A 16,463-nucleotide genomic window follows, 5' to 3' on the forward strand; every position below is an offset into this window, starting at 1 on the left:
GTTACTGTCAGCAGTATAGCACTCCTTGAAACGCCAGTAATTTCTAAATTAAGCCCAACATCCCACAATAAATGACGAATGCCATTAAGAAAATGATATACAAAACTTATAAAACATAAGACATAAGCTAATTTAGCAACAGGAGTGAATAATAATGCATTTAAGTACCTTACTATAAGTAACTCAGGAAAGTAAACATGTAATATGAAATACCAAGAAAGTATCATTAATAAAAGGAATAGCAAGATACCAGTCAATCTGTGCATAATAGAGAAAAAACTAGTAACTTGTACTTTATATATTTGTAAATGTGGAGAAAGAGGTCTATCACTCATAAAATTCCGTTATCGGGAAATTAAAATAAAGTAGAAGTAAAGACAGCAGTATAGCACATAACAACACCATCATTAAAAATGGTAAGTTATGTGCAAAGCCTAAGGAGGTAATCCAGCTGCAGATTCCCCTACTGCTACCTTGTTACGACTTCACCCCAGTCACCGATCCCACTTTAAATAACTCCCTCCTTGCGGTTAGGTCGTTAGCTTCGAGTGAAACCAATTCCCATGGCGTGACGGGCAGTGTGTACAAGACCCGAGAACGTATTCACCGTGGCGTGCTGATCCACGATTACTAGCGATTCCAACTTCATGCACTCGAGTTGCAGAGTACAATTCGAACTGAGATGGCTTTTAAGGGATTGGCTTAGCCTCGCGACTTTGCAGCCCATTGTAGCCACCATTGTAGCACGTGTGTAGCCCACTCCATAAGGGCCATGATGACTTGACATCATCCCCACCTTCCTCCAGTTTATCACTGGCAGTTTCCTTAAAGTCCCCAGCATTACCTGATGGTAACTAAGGATGAGGGTTGCGCTCGTTGCGGGACTTAACCCAACATCTCACGTCACGAGCTGACGACAGCCATGCAACACCTGTGTGAAACCCGGCCGAACCGACCCTATCCCTTCGAATAGGTATAATTTCCATGTCAAGGAGTGGTAAGGTTTTTCGCGTTGCATCGAATTAAACCACATGCTCCACCGCTTGTGCGGGTCCCCGTCAATTCCTTTGAGTTTTAATCTTGCGACCGTAGTCCCCAGGCGGAATGTTTAACGCGTTAGCTGTAATACAGAAAGTAAACTTCCCATATTTAACATTCATCGTTTACAGCGTGGCCACGCCTTCGCGCATCAGCGTCAGATTTGAACCAGATAGACGCCTTCGCCACTGGTGTTCCTCCTAATATTTACGAATTTCACCTCTACACTAGGAATTCCTCTATCCTCTTTCAATCTCTAGACTAGCAGTTTTAAAAGCAATTCCAAGGTTGAGCCTTGGGATTTCACTTTTAACTTACTAATCCGCCTACGCGCCCTTTACGCCCAATGATTCCGAATAACGCTAGCCCTCTCCGTATTACCGCGGCTGCTGGCACGGAGTTAGCCAGGACTTCTTCTGTGAGTACCGTCATTATCTTCCTCACTAAAAGAGCTTTACAACCCAAAGGCCTTCTTCACTCATGCGGCATGGCTGGATCAGGCTTTCGCCCATTGTCCAATATTCCCCACTGCTGCCTCCCGTAGGAGTCTGGACCGTATCTCAGTTCCAGTGTGGCTGATCATCCTCTCAGATCAGCTATAGATCATTGCCTTGGTAGGCCATTACCCTACCAACAAGCTAATCTAATATAGGCTCATCTAATAGCAATAAATTTTTCCCCCGTAGGGCGTATACGGTATTAGTTGCCGTTTCCAACAATTATTCCGTACTACTAGGTAGATTCCTATACATTACTCACCCGTCTGCCACTAAGTTATATCATAGCAAGCTACAATATAACTCCGTTCGACTTGCATGTGTTAGGCCTGCCGCCAGCGTTCATTCTGAGCCAGGATCAAACTCTCAAATTTAGACTTCAACCTATAAAAGGTTGAGGGTACATTGGATAAATCCGATAAAAAATAATTTAGCTTAATACTGCTGTCTTTATTTCTACTTTAGAAATATTTTAATCTCCAACTATTCAAACAACTTTGAGAATATTATTATGTGATATAATCACTATGTCAATATGTTTTTGCAAATCAAAAGCATTAATGTATAAATATATAACTATTTGGAATACTACCATGAAAAAATACATCTTTCTGCTTGCACTCGCACCAATGTTAATTGGCATCACATTATACTTATTGCGCAACATTGATAACACAAAACAATCTATAACTGCGGGTGACAAGTTTTACGAAGTATTATTCTTTAAAAAAGATAATAAGCCGCTGCTAGAAGAAATAGATTCAAATTGGGAGTATTTAGCAAATTTTGAACGCGCATTCAATCATATCTCAGATTCAATGCCAACAGACACAGCATCTATTTATAATGATTTGGCAGATAATAAAGATGCTCCTAATGTTTTGCGTGAGTTAGCACAATACTTAGAAGTAATGAGCTTACTTCACTCCAACGGTGAGAAAATAAATAAAGATAAAATTGATAATTTAGAATCAAGCACAGTGTATCCTTATTCAAGCCAAGAAGCTATCGCTGTAGTAAAGATACATAATAACGACATTAAAGGTGCAACTGAAATATTGCGTTCCCTATTAAATGACAGAAAATGCCCTATCCTAATCAAAGCTAATGCACAAGAGCTACTCAGGATATATGGGAGTTAACTCATTAGACTTTTTGCATAGCTTTTGGCAGCGTGTTGAGAAACGAAAAACTTGCTTTACAAGCTTCGCCAGTCCCCTTATCATAAGGATGAAGCTATTTATTTATCTTCTCTGTACAGATTAAATGACAAAAAAACTCAACGTATTTGGCGTCTCATGTTTAATTTTTTGCACTATGTGCATCTTATGTCTTTATCAAATTTCTGGGTTTTTACCTACACAAGCTGAAATACGCTTATAAAGCATTTAAAACATCAAAAAACGCCAACTTAAAAAATGGATAGTGAATAACTAGCTACCCTAGGGTTTCTTTTGCCTTTTTTTCTGTTTAGTAAATTTCTTAAACATTTATAGCTAAGATTAGTTGCATTTAAAAGCAGCTGAATCGCGGTTATTAAGCGTTTAGAATAAAAAAACGCCATACTTGAAAGTATAATGTAAGTAATTAGCCAACCACGGGGCTTCTTTTGCCCTTTTTTTATCTGGTAAATTTCTTAATATTTATAGCTAACATGAACAAACATTTGAGAGTAACTTCCGCTAGTAGGGTGTCATCCCAGTGCTTGACACTGGAATCCAGCCTTCCTGCAATCTCATCGAAAACGTTGTAACCACTTTCTATGCTAGTTTGCTTGTGAGCAACCTGGATTCCAGTGTCAAGCACTGGAATGACACCCACTGGTGAGTCAAGCCAAAAACGTTTGTACAGCTATGTGTCAAGGCACTGGGATGACACCCTGACAACCGTCATCCCGCTGCTTGTTAGCGGATGAGATACCGCGGCGGTATGACGGTTCGCGGCGGTATAGTAACTCGTCATCCCGCTACGTATTAGCGGCTGAGATACCGCGGCGGTATGACGGTCTGCGGCAGTATGACGTAGGACTGCTGTCATTCCAGTCTGGAATCTAGTTCTTATTGTACATTTACTTGGTGTAGAGTTAAGTTTCCTGGATCTAAGTAGTCAAGGTACTGGGATGACAGTGCGCCGTAGAAACACGGGAAGTGTTGAAGCTATGCAATAGATGAAGGTAGGTCCTTCAAAGCCGGTTTGCAAGAGCAGGCTTTAAACTACCATAAGCTGCTTTGGCAAGGTGGTGAGCGTTATGGAAAAGGCGCAATTATGCGTCATGTGTGAAATAGAGAGATGAACGTAAGTGAACCACTGATGAAGTGTCGAAACCTGTTGTATGGCGTCAAAACCAGGGGTTTGTTGTAACCTGGGATAAGGCTATCGGGAGCTTGCTTACTGGGTAGATAACGTCCGGCATAAAGGTGGCATGAATCTATTTTAGGCTATTGTGTGGAACTACGGGAACCTGTCGTTTCGATGATAAGGGAGAAGTCCAAGGAGCTGATCTCTGAGGATGAGAGTACCGATGCGGAAAACAGAGCTCGTAGTAGTGAAGAAGTTTCTGTAATGGAAATGGAGCAAAGGAGCTGAGTTATTCAGTTTTAATTATTTGTCAACTGAAAGGGAGGAGTAAATGAATAAAACAAAGTCTTTTGATATACCGAAGCGACTTATTTGGAGAGCTTATAAACAAGTATCGAAAAATAAAGGTGCTGCTGGTGTGGATGAGGTTTCGATAACAAAGTTTGAAGAAAATCTAAAAGATAATCTGTACAAGCCATGGAATCGGATGTCATCCGGAACCAGAGCCAGTAAAAGCTGTAGCAATACCGAAAGATACGGGAGGAGGACAAAGAATTTTAGGTGTTCCTTCAGTATTCGACAGGATAGGGCAAACGGCTGCTTCTATGTATCTTGAGCCGCTAGTAGAGCCAAAATTCTACGAAGATTCATATGGTTATAGACTAAATAAATCAGCACTGGATGCGGTAGATACAGCACGCAAAAGATGCTGGAAGTACGATTGGACGATAGATCTTGATATATCCGGATTTTTCGACAATCTGGATCACGAATTAGTTTTGCAAGCTATCAAGAAACATACAAACTGCAAATGGGTCACACTGTACATTGAAAGGTGGATGAAAGCCCCTATTCAACAAGCAGATGGCACTAGGGAAGTGAGGGATAAGGGAGTTCCGCAAGGAGGTTCTGTAAGCCCAATCATTTCTAACATATTTATGCATCATGCATTTGATATGTGGATGAGGCAAAACTACCCCACAATACCATTTGAGAGGTATGTAGATGATGCGATAGTGCACTGCAAAGCTAGGAGAAAGGCAGACTTTATGAGAGTAACGATCGAAGAAAGATTGGCACAATGTAAGCTAAAACTGCATCCTGAAAAGACACAAATTGTGTACTGCAAGGATGACAATAGGAGAGATGAGTTTCCAATACAAAGTTTTGATTTCCTGGGTTACACATTTAGACCCAGGTTAGCAAGAAATAAAATAGGAAAGCATTTTGTTTCATTTCTTCCTGCGATTAGCAACAAGGCCAAGAAAAATATCACTACAACCATAAGGTCATGGAAAATACTACGCAATACACACAAAACATTAGAGGAAATATCAAAGATAGTGAATCCAATAGTCAGAGGCTGGCTATGGCAAATTCTATAAAATTGAGATATACAAACCTCTAAAGAACATAGAGCGGCATCTAGAAAAGTGGGTCAAAAAGAAATATAAGAGACTCAAGAGTTACGGAAGACTAGCAAGAAAATTTCTAGGAAAGGTGAGAAAGAGGTCTACGAATATTTTCTATCACTGGACACTAGGGTTAGGTCAAAAGGCTGAATAATGGAAGCTGTATAAATCGAGAGAGTGCGCCGTGGTACGCATTAAGAAATACTTAGCGGAGCTAAGCGGGGTTCAGAATAAATGGCCTCGAGGTGAACAACTAACTTTAACCCGAAAGGGAAGGAGGACAAGAGCATGTATGTAAAGCGAGAGTTATCTGAAGATGTGTAAGATAACGGCTTGCAACACCTGATCAATATGGTTAAAGCTAAACTGCTTGAATTCTAATCTTCAGGGGTGGGACTTCACATCCATGGGTATCGCATTTAAAACCCCATGTCTACGGTAAGCACAGATTAAACTTTCGTTTGTGTGACATTCTGGCTGTAGAACGATAAGTAGTGAACTTATTTAAGAGGATGAATGGAAAACCTAAGTTGATCTAGAACAGTTCTTAGTGACGGAACATGGGATGACCTAAGGAACGCGAGTTCTATGGTTACGGAGTCATCGTAGTAGTCGTGAAAGTAACGAATCACCGGGGAGTGTGGGAAAGCCACATACAGGGCAAAGGGTGACAGATAATTGAATGTTGAAATTGGGAGGTACGCAAGATGCGGAAAGCTGAAACAATACTTAACATTATACGTGAACGTGGACAAAGAAATTTGCCGGTTAAAAACGTATATCGCCTACTTTATCAGAGTGATCTTTACCTTCGAGCGTATGGCAAACTTTGTCGTAATAAAGGTGCTATGACAGAAGGTGTGACAACTGAAACAGTTGATGGTATGTCTTTGGAGAAAATCGATAAAATCATAGAGGATTTACGCTATGAGCGATATCGGTGGACACCAGTAAAACGTATCTATATTTTAAAGAAGAGTGGTAAACGCAGGCCGTTAGGGTTGCCAACATGGTCAAATAAGTTACTTCAAGAAGTAATCCGATTAATATTGGAAGCCTACTATGAGCCTAAATTTAGTGAATGTTCACATGGATTTCGACCAAAGCGTGGATGCCACACTGCATTAAGAGCAGTAATGCAAAAAGGCAGAGGTACAAAATGGTTTATAGAGGGAGATCTCAGTGCATGTTATGACTCAATTGATCATACTATGTTGTTGAAAATACTGAGTGAAAGCTTCCAAGATAACCGTTTTATTCAGCTAATCAATCGACTGCTAAAAGCAGGATATATGGAAAATTGGAAGTACAATAAGAGTCATAGTGGGGTACCACAAGGTTCTATTATTGGTCCAATTCTGAGTAACATATTACTCGATCGGTTAGATAAACATGTGGAGCATATACTAATACCAGCAAATAACCGAGGTAAGCGAAGAAGGACAAATCCAAAATATTTAAGGTTAACCATGCAAGTATCGATGATGAGAAAACAAGGGAACTGGGATCAAGCAAAACAACTGCGTCAATTAGTGCAGGGTATGCCATCTAAGGATTCTTGCGATCTAAATTATCGACGTCTTTGGTATGTTAGGTATGCTGATGATTTTCTGGTAGGGTTTGCAGGACCAAAGAATGAAGCTGAACAAATTAAGAATGAGATTGCTGGGTTTCTCAATGAGGAGCTCAAACTTATGCTTAATGAAGATAAAACGTTTATTACACATGCGTGTGATAGCAAAGCCAATTTTTTGGGTTATGAAATACATGTTTTGCATGCAGATGACAAACATGATCATCGGACACAACGATGTATTAACGGTAGTATTGGGTTACGTGTACCACATCATATAAAGCAGAAAAAGTGTTCTGAATATATGCGTTGTGGTAAACCCATACATTTACCTCAACGTACAATTGATACAGCTTACAGTATTGTTGCTCAGTATCAAACTGAATATCGAGGAATTGTACAATACTATAAAATGGCCTACAACCTTCACACACTAAGTTATCTGAAATATGTGATGGAAGTATCATTAGTAAAGACTTTAGCATCTAAATACAAAACAACTTGCAGGAAAATTTATAGAAAATTTGGTGCGACGATTGAAAACGATGAAGGTGAAAAACGAAAAGTCATCCAAATCAGAGTAGATCGTTTACCATCAAAGATACCATTAATTACACACTTTGGTGCTGTGTCGCTAAAATGGAATAAATGGGTAAGCATAAGTGATAACCTTATACCAATATGGAATAAGCGTAGTGAAATAGAGCAAAGACTATTGGCACAAACTTGTGAATTATGTAAATCACAAGAGCAGATTGAAGTACATCACGTACGTAAACTTGCTGATTTGCTAGGTAAACGTAATACTGAACTACCGGAATGGAAAAAGAGAATGATTGAACGACAGAGGAAAACTCTTATTGTTTGTCATGAATGCCATAAGAAAATCCAATATGGAAAATATGATGGTGACTCCTTAAAACGTTAGATTATTGGAGAGCCACGTGATACGGAAACGATCATGCGTGGTTCGGAGAGGGGTTGTTGGAAAAGTACTTAACAAGTAACTCGCTGGCTGCCCACTCTACTTCTTCTCCCCAGAAAGCTACTCATTAAACCTAAAGTGCATTATATCACCATCTTGTACGATATAATCTCTGCCTTCAAAGCGAATTTTTCCTGCGTCTTTACAAGCCGGTTCACTTCCATACTTTATGTAGTCTGCAAAGCTTATAGTTTCTGCTTTTATGAAGCCTTTCTCAAAATCAGTGTGGATTGCACCTGCAGCTTTGTCAGCTGTATATTAAACCAACGTATTCTATCATACCATTACTACAGCTACACCAACACCCACGTTACCTAAATAGCCAAATAAACCTCGGTGACACCTCACCGAGTAACCTCACCGAGTACGTACGTACGGTGAGTGGTAATTATTATATGGAAGTACCAATTGTATGGTAATGTACGGTATAGTATAGTTATCTATTAGGTAAATTTAACTTTTTTTCCTCAACATTTTTTAGGATTAGCTGGAATGCCCCGCCGATACTCTGATTATCCTGATAGTTTCCTATCTTGAAATATTATTTCTTCATTAGTGCAAGGTAGTTTTAAAAAGTTTAGAATAAATGTCAGTTAGCTTCCGACGCTTGTTTCATTACTTAGCACTGGCGACGAGAAATTTAAATTTTATTGATTAAAATTAGATAACGTGTGTGTAAGGCTACTTTAGTGTTTTAAAAGTAATTTAAACTTAGTGTTTTGCATATAAAAGTATAATCCGCGCGGTGAATATGCCTATCGGAAAAATCGAACCGTTCGATTTAACCTCAAAGCAATGGCCGGCATACGTACGCCGTGTTAAACAGTTTATATTACTAAACGAAATTAAAGTGGAACTACAGGTGCCTACGTTAATTACTGTGGTCGGCGAAGCGACATACTCATTAATGTGTGACCTTTGTGCTCCCGACCACCCAGAGAATAAGACTTTTGATAGTCTCACCGAGCTGGTCACCAACCATCTTGAACCACAACGCTCCGAGATAGCTGAAAGGCACGTTTTTCGACAAAGACGACAGCAACCGGGCGAGACATTAACGGATTATTTGCAGCACCTGAAACACCTGGCGGTTACGTGTAATTTCGGCACGAGATTAGAAGAGAATCTCCGGGACCAATTCGTCTCGGGCCTATCGAGTGACGTCATGAGATCTCGAATTTTCGCCGAAAAAAGTTTAGACTACAAAAAGGCAGTCGAGCTAGCTCTCGCTTTAGAAGCGGCAGAGAGACACGCGGTGGTGAGCGGAGGCGGCACCGCACCGCCGGCGGGCGGCGGGGACGCGAGCGAAGGCTTGCATGCGGCGCGCAGCCAGCGCGCGCGCGGTTCGCGGCTGGGCAGGAGCGGTGCGGTCGGCGCGAGTGGTGTGAGCGGGCCGGGCGGCGCGGCGAGTGGCAGTGGCGCATCGGGTGCGCCGTGCTGGCGGTGCGGCCGGCAACACCGAGGGCGTTGTAGATACGCCAATTTTACCTGTGATGAGTGCTCTCAGCGCGGACACCTAAAGGTTATGTGCAAGAAAGTGCGGCAAAGTGAGGTGAAGTGTCAAAATTTGGTCAGTGAGAGTTCGGATGAGGATTTCTTCAACATAGACATCGTTTCTCAAGGTAACAAACCGTACTATATTAAAGTTAAGGTGGACAATAATTTACTGGAACTAGAAATCGACACCGGCAGTCGGATATCGGCTATTAACGAAAAGTGTTATGAGAAATTATTTAAACATAAAGAAATTGTGAAAGATAATTTAATTTTGCGTAGTTATTCGGGGTCACGAATTGATTCTCTCGGATATATATTAGTTCGGGTGCAACTGAGGTCTATGGTTGCCAAGGATTTGAAATTATATATTATAAAAGGGGGTAACAGGCCGTTACTCGGGCGTGATTGGCTCCGCGCATTAGAAATAACACAAATAAATATTAATGAATTAATTGAAGAAGATCAATTTGTGACCCGTCTATGTAAGGAGTTTCCCGAAGTATTCAGTGAGAAGTTGGGAACTTGTAATAGAAAGCTACAATTACAGCTCACCGATTCCGCCGCGGTGTATGTCCGAGCGCGGCCCGTGCCGCTCGCGTTACGCGAACGCGTCGAGAGGGAACTCGAGCGGCTTGAACGGGACGGTACGATTTATCGCGTGGACCATTCCGATTTCGGTACGCCGATAGTCCCCGTGATCAAGACTAACGGGGACATCCGAATTTGTGGTGATTATAAAATTACTATAAATCCTAAATTGAAAAGAGATTATTACCCTTTACCACGCATCGACGAGTTGTTTGCCAATTTAAGTAATGGTGACGAATACAGTAAAATTGATCTCCGCCACGCCTATCACCACGCATATCGGGACATTCGTGTATCGCCGTACACCCTACGGATTATCTTGCGTACCCGAAAAATTTCAAAAATTGATGGAAGAGACATTGCGTGGAATACCTGGCACGGTAGTTTTTCTCGATGATATCTGTGTGACCGGGGAAAATAGACAGGCACATTTAAGAAATCTGCGAGCTGTATTGGAGCGTTTACGACAGGCAGGTCTCACGGTTAAACTAAATAAATGTAAATTCCTACAGAAGAACGTAAATTATTTAGGGTTCATAATTGACAAGGAGGGCCTACATCCCGACCCGGAAAAGTTGGAGGCGATTAACGCAATCCCAATACCTAAAGATGTAACTCAAATTAAAAGTTTTTTGGGACTAATCAATTATTATGGCAAGTTTATTCCAAATCTAAGTACTATGTTGTACCCATTGCATGCACTACTAAAAAAAAATTGCCGTTGGAATTGGGATTCACGTTGTGCCTCGGCTTTTAATGCGGCTAAAAATGCTTTACTGGGTAAGCGGGTGTTGGCGCACTATGAGGAAGGGCGACCGCTCGTGCTTTCGGTAGACAGCAGTGCCTATGGTATCGGGGCCGTGTTGGCTCACCGTTACGCGGACGGGCAGGAGCGGCCGGTCAGCTGTGTTTCTCGCACTTTGAACGAAGCTGAGAGAAAGTACAGTCAGTTGGATAAAGAGGCCCTTGCTATATATTTTGGTATAATCAAACACCATCAGTTTTTATTAGGTAGGCATTTTACATTGAAAACCGACCATAAACCGTTAACCTTTATTTTTGGTAACAAGAATGGTATTCCTCAAACGGCGGCGAGTAGGTTACAGCGGTGGGCCGTTCGACTGGCGGGTTACGATTTTTCGATCGAGTTTGTACGCTCGGAACACAACGGGCCAGCCGACGCGTTATCGCGTCTACCGATATCGTACGAGCGACCTTCCGCACGCCTCGACCAACATATAAGTTATATGAATTTATTAGAGGAAACCCTGCCTGTCAATTATAAACAGATCTCTAAAGAAATCCAGAAGGATACCGTGCTATGTAAAATATCGAAATATGTTATGTTTGGTTGGCCGTCGGCTGCCAGTTCTGAGGTAGAAAAACCATATTTCGCTCGTAAGAATGATATATGTATGGATTTAGGATGTCTTATGTATAAATATAGGGTGATTATCCCGTCGGGATTAAGGAAAGCGGTGCTGAGTGAACTTCATGAGGGACACTTGGGTATGAACAAAATGAAAAATATTTCGCGAAATTATGTTTATTGGCCAAACATAGATAACGATATCGAAGAGCTTTGCCGCTCATGTCCAGCTTGCAGGCATGTGCGCGACGCGCCCGCGTGTGCACCTCTTCACCCATGGGAGTTCCCTCAGCATCCGTGGCAGCGTTTACACGCGGATTTTGCCGAATGTTTTGGTAAGCGTTATTTGGTTGTAGTAGATGCACACTCAAAGTGGATTGAAGTGATGGAGATGGCAAGTACGACAGCCAGCGCAACCGTGAAATCTTTGCGATCAATATTTGCCCGATTTGGGCTATGTGCCCAATTGGTTACAGACAACGGCCCGCCATTTTTATCGGACGAGTTCCGGACGTATTGTTTCAAGAACTGTATTAAGCACACGACATCGGCACCTTATAGACCTCAAGGGAACGGAGAAGCGGAAAACGCGGTAAAAACTGTAAAAAAGGTTATTAAGCGAGCTAAATTTGAGAACGAGGATGTGTCCGTTGCTTTACACAGATTTCTTTTTCAATACCGAAATTGTGATCACGCGACAACTGGAATTTCGCCAGCAGTCGCATTACTAGGGCATAGACTCCGGAGTAGACTTGATGCATTGCGCCCAGACATCGCTTCCACTGTCCGCGAGGCACAGGACAAGCAAAAGCAGGGAGGCAAAGGCCTAACCCGAGAGTTTAGGGTCGGTGAAGCTGTGCTAGCGCGCGATTATACCCAGAAGGGGAGGAAATGGTCGGAAGGCGTAATATCGGAGAAAACAGGCCCGGTGTCTTATAAGGTAAATATAAGTAATGGTAATGAATGGCGTAGACACCAGGACCAGTTGGCCCCGATAAAAAAAAATAGATATACCTTGTCGCGCGCAAGCACAAGCCAGCCAGACGAAGTTGCTACTGCGAACGGTGCCGGTGTCGAAAGCGACACGGATACACCCGGCGATGCAGATGGTCAGTCAGTCACGAATCACGACAATAAAGAACTTTCGGGGCACGAAGACTCGCTGGAAATGCCAAATTCGGAGCAACCGCCCCTCCATCGCCCGGTGTGTCGGCGCGCGCTTTGAGAGCGTACAAACGCTCCACTAAACAAAAGTTGTAATGTAGTAGGTTTGTAAGGTATTGGTAAGAGGTAATCAAATTAATTTGTATTTTGGTAATTATTGCTGTACTTAAAAAGGGAGGTATGCAAGGTAGTTTTAAAAAGTTTAGAATAAATGTCAGTTAGCTTCCGACGCTTGTTTCATTACTTAGCAATTAGGATCTTATATTTCTTTATTTTCTATAATATTAATTATTGTTATTATTTGAGAATCAATAATTTATCAACGTATTATTTTATTTTCACTAAATATACCTTCATCTATTGAATGATACCAAAATTTACCTCCTGCTGAACATTCTTATAATGAACTTCCTATTTTAACTAACTTCTAATATGGCAGATTATATGTAATGGATTTAAACCCCATTTATAAAGGACTATCCTTTTTTTAGAAATGGCAACATGATCTAATTTAAATTTTCAAAATAGAGCTTCCCCACTTATAGAACAAATCATTTTTTTCCATGATCATACTTTAGTTATTTTAATTATTATTACTATTTTAATTTCTTATTTAATATTAAGATTATTTTTTAATAAATATATCAATCGATTTTTAATAGAAAATCAAATAATTGAATTAATTTGAACTATTCTTCCTGCAATTACTTTAATTTTTATTGCTTTACCTTCTTTACGTTTACTTTATCTTTTAGATGAACTTAATAACCCTTTAATTACATTAAAATCTATTGGTCATCAATGATACTGAAGTTATGAATATTCAGATTTTAATAATGTTGAATTTGATTCCTATATAACTCAATTCGACAATAAAAATAACTTTCGTTTATTAGATGTTGGTCAGATTCAAAAGCGTGATGAATAATATCTTCGATAGCTCCAGGACTGTAAGTGGAAGCTTCTAAGCAGTGGACTAAGGACAAAGAAAGGAAAAGTAAAGGATAACTCACGTATGCAAGACAATTCTTCGTAAATTCCTTTTCTGTTCACTTCACTTTCTTTTCGCGAGAGAATCGACCACAGCTGAGGCGTTCAGGCGATTAGCGACACGTTTACACACGTTTTTAACACAACACGGCGTCCGCCATTACGGGTTCTTGGAGCGGAGAAGCGAGCGCCCAGCACGATGTCTTTGTTGCGATTGATTTGCGTCGGCGCAGCGTGTTTTTGAGTTAAGTTAAAGGCGAATTGGTGCGAAGGAGAGATATAAATATATGGGTACAGGAGTGTGAAGGAGAGAGCTGGCTTTAAGAATTTTAATTCTTACCATTTCCCCCGCCTGTGAGCTGTCAAGCTCGCAATTAGAGAATAGAGAAAGGAGAAAAGAGATATAATTTATAAAAATAAAATACTTAAATATAGCTTTACTTACATATAAGTTTTTAAATTAAGCGGAAAATAATATTTAAAAGCGTAAAATATACTTAAAAACTAATCAACTATATTTAAGTTATTCTAGTGGATAGGCAAAGGACAAAGCTTTACCACTGGTCTAATGAAAGAACCATTTTTCGCTTCTATTTCAGCAACTCCGGTAGAGCCATGTCTACCAGAAAATGTGCGAGTTATAAGACTTAACGGCCGTTGCAAAGCGGAGCTAACTCTTTCATATATGTTTAAAAAGGAAGCAAAACTCAAATCAAGAGCAAGTTCGAAGTGAACTGCCTTAAATACTAAACGTATAAATACACATAAACGTGCGTTTCGTTTGCGAACCCCTCGTCCTCTTATGAAAGTTAGGTACAGAGGGCCGGCATAGTCTACTACGGTATGCCTAAAAGCGTTAGTTTGCTTTAAGAGGCGAGGTGGCAAATCAGCCATAATAGGAATTGTAGGTTTTGGATTTAATCTATAACCGTGAATGCATTTATGAATACGTTGGTTTATAGAGCGTTTGGCGGATAAAACCCAAAATCTCTGTCTAGTTACAAACCATAATATCTGAGGTCCAGCGTGAAGATTTTCGCGGTAGTAATAATCAATTATTAAAATAATGTGTCCTTTTTTAGGCATCAAAATCGAATGTTTGTGAATAAAATCAAAAGAGTAATAGCTCAAGCGAGCTCTGACATGAATAATGTTATCACGAATAAAATTAATTAATTTTTGAATAGCGCGTGAACATGCAGTTCCATTTTTTAATTTTTTAATTTCTATAATATGCATGGGGAGAGGTTCGTCCAAAGTCAATTGTAAAATCCATAATTCTTTCATAATCAATTTAGCGTAAAGAATTACGGGGCCTACGAGTCTTAAAACATCGTAGAGTTGCGCAGTTGCGAAAAGAATAGAGCGTTTTGTACAATTTAGCGAGGGTTGAGATACGAAAAACGTTAAATAATCTTGAGCGGGAAACCAAAGCAAGTCTAAAATCTTGAAGTTGTTTTTATTATCAAGCGGTATGTCTTCAGATTGTCTGTGCGTTTGAGGTATGTGACGTAGTAATTCGGGGGAATTACTAGTCCATTTAATAAAGTCAAATCCACCGGATTTAAGTATGTGGATCAGCTGCTCAGCTATCTCTACTGCCTCTGAAGTAGAAGAGGCAGAGGATGCGAGATCATCCATATGCACATCCCTTTCGATGATTGCAGCAGCAGCGAGCCACTTCTCTCTCTCTTGCTTAGCTACTTCGCGTAGAGTTCGAAGAGCTAAGAAGGGAGAGGAGCGCAATGACATTGTGACACGATTAAGCTCGAACGTGTCTAGCGGGTCATCAATAGAGAATCTATATAAAATGCGTTGGTATTTACGATGCGGAGGGTGAACTTCGATACACAAATACATTTGCCTTCCATCGGCAAAAAATGCGATTTTATAGAGACGAACATTTATTAAAATATTAAAGATTCCTGCTTGTAAATTGCAGCCTGTATGAAGAATATCATTTAAAGATATATCACAATCAGATTTCGTCGAGTCATCTAGGAAAATTCTGATACAAGTACTGGTTTTATCATCCCGAATAACAGGTCTGTGAGGTAAGTAGAACACTGGCGAAGTGGATTCTTCAGGAGAAACTCTAGAATTAACTGCAGCAAAGCGTCCATCGCTGTTGCCTGTAGTTGTGCTGACGTAAATATTCTCACAGTCTTGTTCTTCGGGACTCAAGAATTTCTGTTGCGGTACTTCTTCTACCTTCCAAAAATTTTCTAAAAGATTATCAAGCGGTACGGGACAAATAGAGCAAAAGGCAGAAGTGTGCGAAAATTGCGAAAGAATAGGCGCATGCCCTAGGATAACATACCCTAGAGATGTCTCTATGGCTGACGGAGAGCTATCGTTACCTGAGATTTTATTAAAAAGCAGAATATCACAATAAAGCTTTACTCCGATTAATATATCTATACAGCCTGGTTCAGAAAAACTATCATCAGCTAACGGAATATCTTTAATTAAATGGTCTAAAGCGGATACATCAACTCGTGTGTTCGGTAGCTGAGAAGTTATTTCTTCTACCACCAGAGGGCGTATATGATATTCTTTAGTGTCATCGAATCGAGAATTGAATTTAAAATCGGAAATCCCAAGTATCTTTTGAGAAGTTCCACCGATTCCCTGAACTTCAAAGAAACGGCTTTGCGTGTTAACAGGTAACGATAGTCTCTTGCAGCAAGACATAGAAATATAATCACTTTGTGAGCCGGGGTCAATGAGACAGCGCACCAAGTGAGAGCGATTGTACTTATCTAGTACTTTAATTTTAGCGGTGCCTAATAAAGCGGTAGTAGCGGGGTGATTGCGATAATCGCGCGATATAGAACATAAAGAAGCGTGTCCATTAGCGGACGAGCTAATAGTAAGCTCAGACTTAGCGGTTTGCTCAGTCGATTTAGTGAGTGGCAAATTAGCGTGCGGGTTGTAATCATTAGCGATTTTATTAGCGATAGGTTCCGCTTGAATAGCGGTTAGCGTTGAAGAATTATAGTGCGGTGCGTTTCGTGCCGTGGAATTATTAACCACAACACTACAATTAGAT

The 16,463-nt window shown here is 40.5% G+C and overlaps 2 protein-coding genes across 2 annotated transcripts; both read left to right on the plus strand.

The window, feature by feature from the left end:
* The first annotated feature begins 2,128 nt into the window (after positions 1-2,128).
* Positions 2,129-5,218, plus strand: LOC117996061 (protein YkfC-like). The gene is made up of 2 exons (XM_034984062.2): positions 2,129-2,579; positions 4,338-5,218. The coding sequence occupies exons 1-2, from the start codon at positions 2,129-2,131 to the stop codon at positions 5,216-5,218; spliced, it is 1,332 nt and encodes a 443-aa protein (XP_034839953.2).
* A 1,496-nt stretch (positions 5,219-6,714) lies between these two features.
* Positions 6,715-7,746, plus strand: LOC117996062 (group II intron-encoded protein LtrA-like). Its single transcript, XM_034984064.2, has one exon. The coding sequence runs from the start codon at positions 6,715-6,717 to the stop codon at positions 7,744-7,746; it is 1,032 nt and encodes a 343-aa protein (XP_034839955.2).
* Positions 7,747-16,463: the final 8,717 nt, after the last annotated feature.

This window comes from Maniola hyperantus, unplaced genomic scaffold (genome assembly GCF_902806685.2).
Source record: "Maniola hyperantus unplaced genomic scaffold, iAphHyp1.2, whole genome shotgun sequence".
NCBI lineage: Eukaryota > Metazoa > Arthropoda > Insecta > Lepidoptera > Nymphalidae > Maniola > Maniola hyperantus.